The 17,475-nt window shown below is 48.0% G+C and overlaps 1 protein-coding gene across 1 annotated transcript in view; it reads right to left on the reverse strand.

Annotated features, from left to right (window-relative positions):
* Positions 1-13,620, reverse strand: part of SORCS3 (sortilin related VPS10 domain containing receptor 3) — a 620,618-nt gene extending 606,998 nt beyond the window's left edge. Inside the window, exon 1 of the mRNA XM_003255445.3 lies at positions 12,780-13,620. Within this exon, the coding sequence (XP_003255493.1) occupies positions 12,780-13,406 (627 nt within the window). The 5' untranslated portion in view covers positions 13,407-13,620. The remainder of the gene's footprint in view (positions 1-12,779) is intronic.
* Positions 13,621-17,475: the final 3,855 nt, after the last annotated feature.

A 17,475-nucleotide genomic window follows, 5' to 3' on the forward strand; every position in this document is an offset into this window, starting at 1 on the left:
CATGAGTAAAAGGGGAGACACATATAATGCCAAATAGCACATGATATAAAATCATCAAGTAACCTAAGTACTTCCCAAATCCAAGAAAAACTTTTTTTGACCCTAGATTTCTATGTCCAGAGGAACCACCAAGCCAATGTGAGAGCAAAACAAAATTTTAGACATGCCAAGAATCTTTTTTAAAAGTAGATCTCCTGATCATCAGAGAAATGCAAATCAAAACCACAATAACATATCATCTCACCCCAGTTAAAATGGCTTATAGCGAAAAGACAGGCAATAACAAATGCTGGTGAGGACATGGAGAAAAGGGAACCCTTGTACACTGTTGGTGGGAATGTAAATTAGTGCAACTACTGTGGAGAACAGTTTGGAGGTTTCTCAAAAAACTAAAAATAGAGCTATCATACAATCCAGCAATCTCACTGCTGGGTATATACTCAAAAGAAAGGAAATCAATATATCAAAGAGATATCTGCACTCCCATGTTTGCTGCAGCACTATTCACAATAGCCAAGATTTGCAAGCAACCTGTCCATCAACAGACGAATGGATAAAGAAAATGTGGTACATATACACAATGGAGTACTATTCAGTCATAAAATGAATGAGATTCAGTCATTTGCAAAAACATGGATGGAAGTAGAGGTCATTATGTTAAGTGAAATAAGCCAGGCACCAAAAGACACACATGGCATGTTCTCACTTCTTTGTGGGGTCTAAAAATGAAAACAACTGAGCCCATGGACACAGAGTAGAAGAATGATTACCAGAGGCAGGAAGGGTAGTGGGGGAGAGGGGTAGGTGGGGATTATCAATGGGTACAAAAAATAAAATGAATGAATAAGGCCTAGTATTTGATAGCACAAAAGGGTGACTAGAGTCAATAATAATTTAATTGTACATTTTAAAATAACTAAAAGAGTATAATCTGGATTATTGGTAACACAAATGATAAGTGCTTGAATGGATAGAGATCCTATCTTCCATGATGTGATTATTATGCAATGCATATCTGTACCAAAACATCTCACGTACCCCATAAATATATATGCCTACTATGTACCCACAAAAAATTTTTTAAATTAAAAATTTTTAAAGGATTAATATCTCCCAAGCACTGGGTGACCATATGATTCATCATCTAAGCCTGGATCTTTTGAGAGTCAAAATACATCCATTCATATTCTATCAGGACAAAAGGTATAAACCAAGACATTCCCATGCATTCTCTGAAAAAAGACTACTTGAGGATATGCCATAGAAAAATGAAAGGCAGCCCACAACAGAGGAATGGGATCCAAAAAACAGAGGCACTCATCCAAGAGTAAAATAAATAGAAATCTCAAGATGACAGAAGGGAAACAGGCCTAGAAAGAAAGAAATCAGTACAAATTAGAATATCTAATAATAATACAACTAAAAAGTTGGAATATCATAGTACTATGATGAAATAGCATATTCTTTATCTTCCTATAAAGAAAATAAAACAAGTAGAAACACACGGTAAAACAGAGTTCTCCATAAGAAATTTATACACCACACTGACATGGCAGAATTCTGAACAATTGTCAGAACAACAGGTAATCTATTTGACCTCAAAGCTCAGGACACTCCTTGTCAAGTGACCCAGGTTTGGTGATAGAGTACGACATCTATTTCTTATTGTGCTAGTAGATTTTGTTGCAGATAATAAAAACAACCAGAATTTTTTAACAATTTCATTAACTTTCATTCACTGTGGTCTTGATTATGTTCAAGTTATTTACTAAGCATGCTCCAATTAGCACATGTCTTATGCTATCTCACACTGTTCTCTGCAATATCTGTCCAACATATGTTTACCACACACAAAATTGTAAGTTTTCTTCGGTGTCCAGTCTGCACCACATAGATTTTTTGCACATGCTGCCTCACTAGGCATATAGTAGGTGCTCTCTAAACACTTCACATGATCTGAAAAGAGTAAGGCAGAGCAATCAATACAGGTCACGACCTGGGGCAAATGTTTTGTTAAAACATCCAAATTACACTCCCATCTGAGAATTTTATTATACCAGATGTGACTTGAAATAAATTGTACATCAGTTTATTCTTATTCCATGTCTGGAATAAGAATCTTGGGGTTCTCACTACCATGGTATGCATGTTAATGGAAGTGTTCGTTTGTACTGAGAAGGCAGAAGAAGGCAAGAGCTGCATCTGGTCTCAAATCTGTTGTCAAAGGGACTCTAGCTCCTTAAGGAATGAAGGAGAGGTGAGGTAAACTAACAACTTGAGTTCATATCACCCCCTATTCTTTTCAAAATGCTTCCATGTGCACCATCTCATTTTTTTAACTATGACATAAAGGGAGCAAATAGGAATTGTCCCCATTTCACCAATCAAGAAATGACTGACCTAATATCACATCTACTTTGTGGTAAGATGAGCTGCACCAATTTTTGCAACTTTTTCATTTTATAGGTGAGGAAACTGAATCCCAGAAAATTCAAATAACTGGCATCATACTAAGCAAACAAATTATTGAATGAATGAGTGAAAGAATGAATGAAAATACATCTTCTTGAAGTAAGACCAAATCTAGGCATGCTTGAAAGAAGCATTTTCCATTTTTTAAAATCACACTTGCAGGCTCTCTCCTTACTAATAATGCACCCATTTAAAACACACACAAACACATTTAAAACATATTTAAAACTGGGGTTTAATCCCAGGGGAAGCTCTGGGAGACCATGAAAGAAACATGTCTCAGAGTTAGCCAACCCCAGTGGTCAAGGGGGCTGGATATTTATCCATCAACTCCCACCAGTCATTGGTAATGGCTGCTCCCTGCTCCCTCACAGGCATTAATTCCTTGACTCTTCCAGCCTGTACCTTGTGTGATCAAAGCAAGCTATAGTGGCCAGGGAAAGCTGGTCCCTGGTGCTGGTGGTTGGAAATCAGGCCAGCATGCAGAGCAAAGGAACACCCCGGGAATACAGGTAGAGTACCAACAGATCTCCAAATGAGAATTAACATTCTTTTTTTTTTTTTGAGACGGAGTCTCACTCTGTCACCCAGGCTGGGGAATGCAGTGGCACCATCTTGGCTCACTGCAACCCCTACCTCCTGAGTTCAAGAGATTCTCCAGCCTGAGCCTCCCATGTATCTGGGATTAAAGGCATGTGCCACCATGCCCAGCTAATTTTTGTATTTGTTTTTTGTTTTTTGTTTTTTTTTAGTAGAGCCCGGAGGTTTCACTATGTTGGCCAGGCTAGTCTCAAACTCCTGACCTCAAGTGATCTGCCCACCTCAGCCTCCCAAAGTACTGGAATTACAAAAATTAACATTCTTATGTTAAAATAGCCTATTATGCTAGGCCCTTTATAGGAATCATCTCTAAGATTCACAACAATCCTGCAAGTCCAGGATTATCATCATTTTACAGCCAGTGAAACTACAGCTTAGAGACTTGTTCAAGGTTGCTCTGGCTTAGGGACCTTCTTATGATAGAAAAGACGCTTTAGAGTTTTGAGAAATCTTTCAAACAAGAGTTTGCTTTCAAGCATGAATAACACTGAAAGCAACACAGTGAGATAAGCAACTCTTTCACCACTAAGGATACCCTCCTCTTCCACTACCACTCTGGAAAAGAAGTTTCTCTGTGTCACCAGCTTCATTGTCTCAGAACTCTTAATGTAGACAAGTTCCCCCACTATGTGTAATCACATTCAGATATGGCAGCTTGAGCTATTTTTCTAGTCTTGAAAATGTTCAACTCAGTAATTGTTCTTCATCTCCCACTGAGAACAGATTTTTAAAAGAAAAAGTTTATTTCTTATGCAGCAGTGTAATCTTTAACCTGATTCTAACCATCTGAATGAGAAACTGCCTACCTGACCATAGATGTCAAAAAGGCTTTTGGGAGAATGTCAGGCATGTGGGACCTGAGAGCCTGTGAGAGACAGCCACAATGTCCCAGGGTGCAGACCCCAGGCCAGCAATAGCAGGCCAGACACTACTCCATCCCTAAGACACTTGTTCTTTACCCAGGCACTTTTAAGTATTTAAGCAAGTATTTATTCTGTTCAACTCAATAAGCACCTATTGACTAACCACCAGATACAAGAGAGCAAGGAAGCAAAAAGGAAGGAAACACAGAAGAGATGGGAGAATCCAGCCTAAGCATCACTTCCAGCGGAATCTATTTGTAGAGTGTTAGTTCAGTCATTAATGGTCTGAGTATCTAACTGCTGAATGAACATGTTTGCATCTACTCCCCTTTCTTCTGTAGGAAGAGGCTGAATGATCAGCCCTCCAGTATTGAAAACTGCCCTGCTGCCAAATGATTATTCATCTATGGATCATCATACAACCCCTACACAATTCACTTACAGGCTACTTTTCATCTTCCCTCCTTCGGAACAATTCCTGGTGCAGCATTGTCTTGTTATTTCATCCTATTTATTTTCACTTCTTTCCCAGGGCAACACTCCCTCTAGTGTCTACGCAGGGCTCTCAGGTTCCACTCTTGGTACACAGGGTGAAGGCAAAAAGGGAACTCAAGCCTACAACTCTATGGGTATAGATCACCACAAAGTAGTGGATTGTACCAGTGTGATAATTCTGGGGAAGAGGCTGCAGATATTCTACAGATAGCTCCAATCCATGTGATATGCCCATTTCACGACAGGCACAAATACAGAAGAGGAGAGGAAAAATGTAACAGTGAGGTCTAGCCCATGACTTTGGCATAGATGAGTCTTTGGCACAAGACTGGGTTGCTTGCCAACCAGCCCCAGCAACCCAGTGTTCTCCAATGTTCTAGAAGCTACACACTTTACTCACTTCCCTCAAGAAGTCTCCCTTGATTAGCTGTGAGTTGTATCATGGATGCCCAATCTGAGAGAAGTTACTCTTCATCTTTCTGGATCCCTTAACTCTCCATGCAATAAAAGCCCTGTAATAATGTTACACTTATTCATAGCTTATTAGTGTAATCATCTAATGAATATGATTCTGTTTCTATTACAAATTCTGAGTATGAATTTCAAGAATACAGGTCCCCACTCATTCACGTCTAGATCCTTTTCAATGTCTACTTTAGCATGACATAAAAGATAGACATGGCAAAGACTCATTGACCGGAAGCATGAACTATAGGAGGTGGTTGAAATGAGCATCTTGATGAGAACTGGGTTCTAGCCAAGGCCTTGCCATCAGCTCACTGGGAAACTTTGAGCAAGTGCCTCCTCCCTCTGCTTCAACATTTCAATCTGAAAATTAAGGGAAGGCCCCTTCCAGATATAAAAATAACAACTAAACTAAAGTATCTTGAGTACTTGCTACAAATGGGTCAGGCACTACTTTTAAGCACTCTGCCCTGTATAGTCTCGCTTAATTCTTACAACAGCCCAAGGTAGAGATACTATATCATCACCCCCTTTTTTCAGATGAAGAAACAGCAGAGAGGGTAACAACTTGCCCAATGTCACACAGCTATTAAGAAACAGAGACAGGACTTGAACCCAGGCACTGGCTGCAAAATCCATTACCTTATTTAGTATGTGGCCTGTTTCAGGTTCCCAGTCTATCTGTTCTCAACAAATCCAGAAAAGGATTGCATTCATGATGAAATCTCTCCACAAATATGAATTCACACAAGTTGTACCATATACCCATACTAAATAATCCCACAACCCAATAGAATCCTTGATTATCCTACATAGCTTTATTTCCAGTTTTTCCCCTAAAGAAGGTTTCTTCTCTTTCCAATGCATGCCAAGTAACAGTCCCCTACTTAGCCAAGGGCACAGTTTTACTGACCAAGAACCCTGCTGGTCCCACTCTGCTGCAGGACCCTCTCATCTCAACCAAGCAGGGATGGCTTCCTCTGATTCCCTGCATGCACTCAATAGCAGAAGACAACCTGTGCAATCCTGAGGTTCTTAGACTCCATAATTTTTTCCAAATTTACTATAGAACATTTATTAGTGTACTATAAACAACAGTAGTTCCATAAATAATTAAATCCAAACTACACTGATCAAAATAAATGAGCAAAATATTCCTGGTTGTGATGTAACTAGGCTTGATTCACTCACTAACTCAAATAACGAGGTGACTCACAAGAGGCCCCCATTAACAATGGTTAGTAAGATACAGCTTGTCCAACATTAACTAGCTTGTTATTCATTGTCTGCAGCCACTGTGGTGGGTGGGCAGGGTGACTATAGAGCATGGCCCAGAACAGAAGGAAAGAATCTATTCCTAAATGTCTCTGACTAGCCTCATATGATACCCATCCTGGGGCCTCAGTCTACCCTACCTATAAAATGGGCACCTCACCAGAGTGAAAACACACAAATCCTCTTAGAAGGAAAATGCTCTGTTAATCTGAGAAGAAAGGAGAAAAATGGGTGGGAAGAGGGGATGGCTTTTCCAAGAGAAAAAAAAATAAGCAGGGTCCAAGGTCGGCTGCCATGTTTCTGTCTAAGCCTCATATCCTCATCTCTATCATGAGTGATTTGATGAAGACAATTCCCAAGTACACTTCCAGCCTTGACATTCTGCAAGTCTCAAATTCCTGTAGTATGTCCCACAGGGATCCTCTCTTCTGCAAGCTCATAGCCTGAAACGATCACTTGACAATTAACCACATATCACCCTATGGCATCTGTCTTGTTGTCATGTGTTATTTAACTTTACAGAAGAGCAGTCTCACATCCAAAGCATGTCAGCAGGACCATGAGGCAAATGCTGTCTCATCCTTCTTTGTCTCCTCTCTATCACACTTCTACCAACCCCACAGTTTCTAGGACAATGCCACATACACAGGAAACACTCAGAAAATGGATGAATGCCTTATGGGGGTGTCCATATGATCTCTGAAGTGCATGAGAAGCCAAGATTGTTAACTAGTCCTTATTTCTATCCTCTTACTAAGTAGCATAGAGTCCCTCTGAATCTTATGTTAACATTCATATATGAAATAACACACCAGTTTTCTACACTCAGTGTTATTAAGAGACAGTGTTAACCTGTTAATTATCTTAGGCCAAAATGATCTTTCCTCTCCTCTTACCCTGCAGCTAAAGTACGGTCCAACTCCCCAGGTGGGTTCAGTATTACTGAGCTATGTACTACCCTACGGCACATGCTGCCAGGCATGGATGAGAAGAACAGAACTCACACTTGATGGTGATTGGAGGGAGGGGTTGCTGTTTTAATTATTTCAGCTCTTACCCTCAAAACACTCACCAAATAATATAAGACTAAAGTAAGTACTAAACTAAATATGACCAAATGTGTGGTGCATTCTGCAAATTCTATAAACAAGTAGAGGAAAAGAGAAATAAATGCTTCTAAGGAAAGTTTCATAGAACCACTGAGTCTGAATGTTGAACTGAGCTATGAATAATAGGTGCCCTTTCATCAAGAAAGAAGGGTACCCCAAGTGGAAGAGACCTCAAGGTGCTTGGGACAATGAAGACGCTGCCCTCGCCAGAATGCAGGAGTCAATCAGGGAAGAGTCAAATCCAAAGTTGGAGAAGTAGACTCGGAACATACATAGCCTTGAATGCCAGGCTAATGGACTCTGGATTTGAATTTAAGAAACCGAAGTTCCTCAAGCCAGAATGTAGACAAAATGGATGAAACACTCCTGGCTATAGTAGCTGTCAAGTTCTGAAATCATTGCTATCCCAAGCAACAACAATTTCTAATTCATTTATAGCCTCTGCTTGATGAGACTTGAGACTGTCTTTCATTCACTCAGTCAAACATTATCAAGTGCCAACCATGTGTAAGGCAAAGCTCCCTCATCTCCACTGACTACCGACAAAGTCAGAGCCCTATCCAGAGCCTTTCCTCAGTTACCCACAACACCAGGAGAATAAACTTGGTTAGCCATATTCGATCCATCCCACAGAGCCAGTTTTGCTTACCAGAACTGCCTAGTGACCCACTAGGCACTCACATTCTGTATTTCCCACCTCCTCCTCCACAAGGCCTCTTTTCTCCTTCAGACTTACTGCAGAATCATCCTTTGACATTTTCTCCCTATAAGGGAAGTGTCTCAAACCAGCCGAGGCCAAAAGAAGGCAGAAAGCGGGAAATCAACAGGTAGGTCAAGCCACAGGCCTTAAGTGACTTAGCCAATCTGTACCTAGCCTTGGATAAACCACTAGTCTCCAGCCAAATCTTTCTATCACAGAGTGTCTGCTTTGTCGCACCTCTCTGTTCCCTATGAGATGATTCAGGGCCCACAGATCGACCAGTTCCAGGATTCCTTCACTGACAATAGATTTACACAGCCCAAGGAAAAAGCAATTTTCCCTTCTGTCCACTGAGCCTTCCTGCCACCGAAGTCACCAACTCCCCTTCCCTTAAATCCAACACCACTGGAGAAGCCACTTCCCGGCATTCCTTCTTTGCCAGCTACAAAGCAAGTTCCAGCCACTGCATTTCTGTAATCATTAAATCAGGCCTCCCAATTAAGGAGTCTGCAACTTCTGCTCACCTTGGAAATCACTGAAGGATCTGAGAAGGAAATCACACCCTGTAATCCAGCCATCAGAGAAATCACAGAGCAGATAAATAGCCTGTTCCCAGCTCCTCCTCTCCCCACGGCCCCTCAGACCAACAATGACCAGGAGCAATTAGTGCCGTTATGTCCCCATGCATTTCCCAGCTACATCTCAACTGAGATGGTTTCCCCTTGTAATACTAATTGAAAACAATTTTTTTTGGCAAAACCCTGAAGAATGGCTTCTGTGGCAGGCTTCTTTATTAAGCCTCCAAAAAGGCAGAATGTATTAAGATATTGTGACACAGGAACTGTGAGCAGGGACGATGAAGACAAGGCAATCCAGCCAAAAGCTATTTGAAAAATCTGTTTGGGAGCCACAATCAGATGATCCAGTGAGTGAAATACAATTAATCTGATCAAATCTGTCACTATTTTGCACATTAGGAGTAAATATTTTAGAACACAGTCCAGCTGAATTAGTTAAGGGTAGGAAATCCTGCCTGGGAGAATCTGTGTGTTACACCTACTAGTATGCTCAGGGCAGGGCGATCTGGGAGGGCCTAGAAATATCAGCATCTCCCCATTTCTCTTCACCAAGATGCAGTGTTGGGCACATTAATTGAGAACTACCTGGCAAGTATTCCAAGCAGATACACTGCAGGGGCAGCAACCTGCAAATTGCTGCCACTTCGAGTGCGCTGCTGGAAGGAAATGAGGACCAATGTCAGGGCAGATGCAGTGTTTTCACCTCGGCACCAGGAATGGGGGGCCCCATGAAGGGTTAATCCAAGGAGGAGGGGGTGTGGAGAAGTGGACTGTGCCTTCACAACTTTCCACTCTCCAGAGCCATTTGCCAACTCACTGAGCAAGCAGGGAGGCTTCTTCTTTCATTTGAAGGAAAAGGACAGAATAATGTGTTTTTCTGTTTCCCTATAAGCCACGGGAACTGGGCTCCCTCTGGGTGTTTGTGAAACACTCTCTAACCCATTAATCACCAGGATTCCAGCTGGAGGCAACTGGAGAGAAAAAATAGCAAATCGCTCCTCTAGAGTAAAGGCTCCAAGGCCAAGTCCACTCACTTTCCAGCCAGAGCACCTGGCAGGCAACATGGTCAGAGGTGGTGCCCAGACCCCATGCCCTCCTGATTCCTTTGCCCAAAGCCCATTGCACTCCTTCTCCTTTGCCCCCAAAGCCATCTCTTCTCAGTCCTGGGACCAAGGCAAATACCCACCCCAAGCCTTGGTCAAAGGTCTCCTCCTGTACCCTCAACCACCTGGGGCACACACTGGACCAATGGGGTGGGCTGAAGGCCCTTCTCCTGCATGTACCACCCTGCATCCCTGACTGTAAACTCAGTCAGAATGGAGTTCAATTTTCAATTTCATAGGGTTACTGAAAACGCTCCCGAAAAGGGAACTCATATCAAGTAATCAGGTGCATCAGAGACACTTGGAAGAAGAGCAAGGAAACCCTCGTTGTGTTAAAAATTAAACTGGTGGCCTCCTGAAGAAGGACATGTCTAATACTCCAGAAGCCAGAAGAAAAGATAAAATTCTCTTTCCATGTCAGAAGAGCCTGGAGCTAAGCCCCATGTTCTCTGTTTTATGGACATCTCCCTCTCCTTTGAAACCAATGATGAAGGAATTTTCCCAAAGTGTCCTTATCCCCATCACTCTTCACCCTGGCTTTTATTTACAACACCTTCTTTTCCTGCCATCAGGAAAGGGCGACGGGAGAAAAATCAACTGGGTAAATGTTGCTGAAACTGGTTTCCCAGTGACTCTCCAGGAGATTTCCTTAAAGTCTCAAAGACAGGGCCATGTGAGTATGCTTCTCCATCTTCTTTACAGAGGCTCACAGACCTCATAATCAAGGATGTCTCTCTCGTATTGCCTATAAAATGTGGTCAGAAGAGACAGGTCCAGCCTAGGGGCTAAAGAGGCAGTTCTTCCCTAGATTGGAGAGAGAGGATAGTGCATGGCCCTACATCCACCTGTGGTGCTCTTGCATGAGCTGTAAGGCTGGCCAAGAGCACAACCAATAAGTCCTGGGGGCTGTTCATACATTGTCCAATCTCACTGCTGTCACCAAGGACTCCAAGCCCAACTGCTCCAGTTCCCAAACCCCTTTGGCCGTCATTTGACTGAAGAGTCATTTCCCCAGGAAGCACGGGCCAGACCTGCCCCTCACCTCTTCTGCTGCACAACTGCTTTGAAGATGAGCAAAGAAGGCCATGCACAGTTAATTGCTATTTGCAGGAAGCATTTTCTCTAAAGTTCCATCTTCAGAGGCTTTGTAAATACTCAAAAATAATCCTTAAAATAAAAGCAGAGACACAGAAAAACTCTTCAGGGAGGGTGAATTTATACTGTCCTAACGTGGCAGTAGTAAAGCCACAGATGTGAAGACATTACATCCTCCTTTTCCTAGGATATATTTACTTCCACACATCCTATCCAAACATCACCAAGTAAGAACCCCAACACACAGACACACACACACACACACACACACACACACACATACACACCCTAATTATCAAACTAAAATGAAGTTGGGATTCACAACCCCTGCTGTCAGAGAATCAACCCTGAGGTCAGAGAATCTCCCCCCAGCACACACATATCCGAGTCCTCTTGGAAGGGACTTGGAAGTCTTCAAACACGAGCCCTGCAAAGGCACACATTGTCCACCCCTCTAGCCAGAGCTGTCAGCCCGAGGCTACGGGGGTCTTCATCCAAGGCAGATGAAGCCCGCCACCGCGCCGCTGCGAAGCTGGACTCCACTTGTCCTTCAAGCCCAGCATGGGCTACCCAGGCTGGGCTGCCCGCGCTGTGCATCATTAGAAACCAAGAAATCTGCACTTTGGTACTGCTTATGTGCTACCTTCTGCGGACCCCTCATTTTCCACTTATTAGATACCCAATCCTGGACATCCCAGGCTCTGTTAAAATAAGGCAAAAATTTCCCAGAGAAATCTTATCAAACACCGGTAATGAAGAGAAATACAAAACGGCAGGGAGTTGCGGGGTGAGTTCCTATCAAATCAATTCCCCAAGGCTGCTTGTACAGACACCCGTCATCCTCCGCCTGGAGCGTGCACCCTCCCCAACGCCAGGTTCTGATCTGAACCATGGAGCCAGAGAAGAGGAAAGGATTTTCCAAATCTGGCTGAAGTAGGGACCGCGGGAGGGAGGGAAGTGGGGGAGATGGTGGGAACCTGTCCCCCGCCTTTTCTTTGCTTGGCTGTACAGCTCTGGGTGCCGGCGAGGTAGGGGGAGCCCCTCCGGGCACGCGCTGCGGGCCCCTGCAGCTGCCAGGCAGGCGCGATGCTCAGTCGGGCGCCCAGTCCGGAACGCCGGAGTCGGCCAGACCGGGTTCAACGACGCCACCTCTCGGTACATCCTTATCCAGGAGAACCCGGTGGCGGGGAAAAGCGGGTAGAGAGGTGTGCAGGAAGCTCAGGGACCCAACTCCGCTCAGGGAGCCGTTTGTGGCGCAGGACGCAATGGTGAAGGCGAGAGTTTTCTGCTCAGCGACTTCCATGTGTCTGTGCGTGCGTGAGGGCGAGCGGTGTGGCATGGGCGCTGGATGGATGCGGAATTTCGCCTCACGCTTTAAACTTTTTTTTACCGCCTCTGCTACGGCTTTCCAGGGCCGCTCCCTGGACTTTGAAGGAGGAAGCGGGGTTACCTGAAGGCCAAGGCTTGGGGCCGACTTGGCCGAGCCTCCCTCCTGGGCTGGAGGACTGCGCGCCTGGAGCGGAAAGCAGCGACCCCGAGGCGAGCAGGAGGCTGGGAGTCCGAATGGCCTCCCGGGTTCCCTTTCGCGTGACGGGAGCGGGGGGGTGGGGGTAAGGGGAGCCCGGGCAGTCGCAGGAATCGGTCTGATCAGCGGCTCCCGCCCCAAGTCAGCCCTTTTTCTCATCCAAGAATTCAAGCACCCCGCAAAGGGGAAAACTGACCCTCCAAGCCAAGTATGGGAGAAAGTGAGCACAGATCCCTCCCCCACTCAAGAGGCCCCTTCCTCCACTCCCCTCCCCGCGGCCTGAAGCCTAGGGTCTCCAGTAAACAAACGCACACAGCGTCTAACAACAAACTCCATTAACCTGTTGGGGGCGTGGGGGGAATCGGACAAACCTGTTATCTCGAAAAGTCGAGGCGTCCCCTGCCTAGACCCCCCAGGAACTATCTGTCCCTCGCTCCTGCCCCCCCATTCCCCTTCGGTGTCAGGAAACAGGCGGACCCGCCGCCGGGTGGGTACTCACGCTGCTGTTGTGTCCCGACCAGTGCACCATGGCTTGGTTGTGGGCCGAGTCCCCGGTCAGCGCGAAGGAGGTGCTGGGCAGCCGGAGGTCTTCAGCCGCCGACCCCACAGCCCGCGGCGCCTTCACCTCCTCCCGGGAACCCTTAGACAGGGGACGGCTTCCTCTGGAACCATCGGCCGGAGCAGTGGCCCAGGCGTCCCCGCGTTCCTGGGTGCTTGGGGGCTGCGCCCGGCGACTCCTCCTCGCGCCGCCAACCTTGGCAGGAGCTGGGATGCCCCGGCCCCGCCGCTCGCCTGCGGGCGACGTCCCTCTGGCTTCCACCTGCATCTCACCGCCTCTGCCGCCGCCCTGCTGGGGCAGCAGCTCTGGTCCGGCCCGGCGCCCCAGCACGGCGGCTCTCCGCGCCGTCTCCAGCTCCTCCGGCCACTGGCTGGCCACTGCCCGCGGCGAGAGTGGAGACAACGCCGGTGGCCGCGAAGCCGGGGCCGCTGGGCGTCCGGGACCGCCTGTCGCGTCCCAAGTGATCTCGGCGCCGGCCAGGACCCACGTAGACAAGAGTAGGAGCCCCGTCCGGACAAGCGGCGCCCCCGGCCAGCCTGCTGGGCGCTCCGTGCGCGCCGCCTCCATCCCGCTGCGGCTACCGCGGCTCGGGCTGCTGAGTGTGTGGCGCCCGCCGAGGTGCGGGTCCGGCGCGGGGGGTGTGCGCGCGCCGGCGAGCGAGCGAGCTAGTGTGTGTAGGGGGAATGGGGAGGGGGCGGCCGGGAAGGAGGTGGCTCCGGCTGGCGCGCCTCGCCGGTCCTCTCCACTCTTCCCTCCTAGCTCCCGCTCGCCCGTTCTCTCGTCCAGATTCCAAACCCGAGGAAAAATAATAATTGCCCCTTCGGTGCTTTCTTTCTTAAAATCAGATTCCCCCCAATCTTCCCCACTGAGCTCCTCCAGAAATTTGGTAAAAAGGAGTAAAAAAAGGTAATAAGAAAATCTTCTTAAAATATGAAACTCAAGCCGGATCCAGGAGGGGCCGACAATAGACCCCAATCCCGAGTCTCTCCGAAATCCAGCCTCCAACGTGCTCCCGGCGAAGAGTTGGGAGCCGCTTCTGGACGCGTTTGGGGGTTTACTCTTCGGGCCTGTTATGAGGGGCGGGAGATGGCGCGCGGGGAGGGTACTGGGGTCTCGGGGGAGAGGGAGGAGGAGTTGTGTGCTCAACGCCAACTGTTCGCGTTCTAGAGCCGAGGGGGAGCCAGGTGCCTCCGCGCCGGGAGGCTGCGCACGGAAGCCAAGCCCGGGATGCACCCGGGACTCTGCTCGCTGCTCCCTGGCCCGGCCGGCTCCCGGCCAAACCCCGCCACACGAGGCCTGCGCCCCCGCGCGGGGGCGCGGGGAATGCGTGCGTGCGCGTGCGTGCGCGCAGGCAGGCAGGCGTGAGGCGAGAGGTTCGCAGGGGGCTGGCGGGCAGACCCGGCGCTGCCGCGTGGGGGCACCTGGCTGAGCCGGGCCCTGAGCGCGGTTGGGTGTGAGGGGGCGCGCGGTTCCGTGCGTGCGCGTTTGCACGAGCATGTGTGCGTGTTAGTGTGAGCGATGGCAAGTGGGACGGGGGCGGGAGGTGTGCGCTTGGCTTTTGGTCGCGCGCGGATCACGCACGGGCTGTGTTTGCATTTCCAGGAGCCTGAGAGTGGTCAAAGAGGCAATGCTGAGAACTAGGCAGGCCGCTCTCGGCAGCCCCCTCCTCTTGGCGCCCCGAACACCCACGGCCCCCACTACTAGCGGTTAGAACCTGATAAAGCCTCCTAGGGGATGAGGGAAGAGGGGCGGAAGGCCCCGGCGGGATCGGGGACTTGCCAGATATTCTCGGTTGAGGGACTCTCCTTGCCCGGACCTCCCGGCCAGAGGTGGGGCGAGAGAGTAGTCGAGATGTCTGCTCTTCCAGGGAGGATCCAGACCTCATTTTGCTGCCTAGGATTTTGAGGTCGTGCCCTCACTCTCACCAGTCCGTTTCTGAACGGACTCAATTGTTTCAAAGGGTCGGCCGCCAGTTAAGAGGGTACTCGGGCAGGAGCCGCGTGGGCTTATCTGGTTCCCAATCCGCCACTGCAGGAATGTAGCTGCGCGCTTGGTGCAGCTGAGACCCTTCGTGACCGTAGGAAGACGGAGACTTTAGGTGGGCTGAAGGGAAGTGAGCTAAACCCAAAGACGACCTCCAGCTGCGGTTTACAGGCCCCAGGACATGTGGTGTAGCCCGCCGCCTCCGAGAAGCCCCTGGGATTTCTAGGGGTTGAAAAGTCTGAGACTAGAGGAGCTACAGGAGGAGCTATTAAGAAAGGAGCAGGCAGGAGGGAGGAGGCTTAGGGAGAGAGAGACAGCCTCCAGCCCTGCTCTTCCCCTTCGGGAGTAGAGTTCCTCCTCTCTAGAAGATGGTTAAAGTGGAGCGAGAGGGAGGGGAATGCGCGGAGAGGGAAGAAAGGTGAGAGGAAGGAATGAAGGAGAAAATAGAGGGAAAAGGGGAGAGGGAGAAGAGAGCAAAGACAAGATGAAGGAGAAAAGGGGCGAGAGAATGGTGCAAAAGGAAGAGAGAGAGAGAGGAGAGGAGGCAAAAGGGCGCCAGGTAAGAGCCAAGAGGGATGGAGGAGGCAGAAGAGGCGCCTGAGAATCTAAGCTGCCCAAGGAAAAAGACATCCAGCGATTCCCGAGAGCCCCCGCCCTCTTGAACTTGCTTTTCCACCAGGTGCCAAAATGGCAATTAGCAACGGGGGAGGCTGGGCCGAAGAACCAAGCCAACGACAACGTCCCGCCCAGAATGGGGCGGGTCCTGGCATCTGTGGGTTTCCAAAGACAGGGCGTAGCGGGTAGTTCCAAGAAAAGTTCCAGCGCCGCAGGCCCAGGTGGGCGCGGGACCGGGCGCTGGACGAGAGCCGGCCATCCGCGAGTTCCCAGCGCCCCTGCCGGAGGAGGCCCGGCGCTGCAGCCTGAGCCGAAGCTCGGGGTTCGGGAGGGACGCGGTGCTGCTCTTCTCTTCAGGCTCTGGGCGGAGGTGCCACAGTATAAGAGATCCGGGCGGACCCGAGGCTCATACAGCCCGGAGGAGTGTAGTCTCCCAAGTCCTATGCGCACTGGGGAGGTGCACCATCCTGTCCCCGCAGCTTCCCGCGGCCTTTGAGCAGGAGCAGTCGGGTGCAAAAGAGGCAGACGCTCTGAGAGGGGCCTCCTTCTCTTTCTTCTGTCTGAAGAAGGCCCTACCCAGATGGAACCCGGGCAGAGTTGGATCCTTTGGATGGGCTTGAGGAGATGTAGCTTAAAAGCTTTTGTTTGAAAACAGACAAAAAAGGAAAGACTCCCGCAAGTGTGACATTTTCACATGCCTCCTGCACCAGTTCGTTTTCTTGGCCTTGCTCCCATCCATTATAGTCCTCTTCCACCTGCACCCTCTCCCTCCTTCACCCTTTGCCTGAAAATCCTTGCCCTCAGCCCTGAGCTGCCCCTGCCCCCACCCCCAGCCCCCTGCCTCCAACCCCCTGCTTCCGAGTCCCCATTAGCCTTCTCTAGTGCCCAAACTTCTCCCAGTAGTTCTCACCTGTACCCACAGTATCCTCTTCCTCACTCCTAGACTTTTTTGCAATTTGACATCTGCTTTTAGGCGACTCAGTCAAAGGCCTACCCCAACACGCCTGACAGCCTCACTCAACAACCTCTTCTTCCTGCATGTGTAAACTTGTCCCATCTGAAAAGGTCTCCTTTGGTCTACATGTACCAGGATCTTCTGGGTCCTCCCTGGCCAGCCTCAGTCAAGCTTGTCTTCTTTTATCCACATCTTAAATTCTGAGTCCCAACCTCCATCATTTCCCCCAATTCTCCGTGCTTGGCTCTCATTCTGTTTTCCCTTTCTCCTTGTCTGAATGAGCCCAGTGATCAGGTGCATTTCTGTCCTACTACCACCTCCTGGTATTGACTCCTGGATCTACAACTTCACCACATCCCCTCTTGAGCTTCACACCTGACTTCCTCATTGCTTCATACGTGTATGTGTTCACCTTGAAACCCATATGCAGCAAAACCTAAAACCATCACCCCCTCATCTTCTTAGTCACCTAGACTAGACACTTGACTTGCAAGCTTGACTCCCTCTTTTGGATCCCCACACCTATAAAAACTCTAGTCCTATTTTAAAAAGTTGTTTTTTTTTTTTTTTTTTTACCACTCCTCTCCCATTCATTCCTAGAGTCACTGCCTTAGATCTGACCCTCAACATCTCTTGCCTAAGGTTTTGCAATAGTTTCCTCTCTTCTCCTGGCCTTCGGTTCTTTCCTTCTCCTAGCCAGCCTCCACACTGGCACCTTCAAATAGAAATGTAAGCCACATAGGAAATTTTAAAATTTCTAGTAGCTTTATTGAAATAAAAAAGAACCAATGAAATTTTTAATTTTTATTGAACTGAAGATACCAAAAATAGTTTCAATTTGTAATCAACATAAAAATTATTGATGTATTTTTACATATTTTTGTACCAAGTCTTCAAAATCCAGTGTGTATTTTATACTTAACAGCACATTTCCGTTCAGACCACCCACATTTTTTCACTACCACATTTCATAACCACATATGACTAGTGGCTACTGTTTTAAACAACACAGCTCCACACTGTTGACAGAAATAGCCTCTTAAAACATAAGGAAGATTATATCATGAATTGCCCTCCTCAAAA

This window comes from Nomascus leucogenys, chromosome 3, assembly GCF_006542625.1.
Source record: "Nomascus leucogenys isolate Asia chromosome 3, Asia_NLE_v1, whole genome shotgun sequence".
In the NCBI taxonomy this organism is placed as follows: domain Eukaryota; kingdom Metazoa; phylum Chordata; class Mammalia; order Primates; family Hylobatidae; genus Nomascus; species Nomascus leucogenys.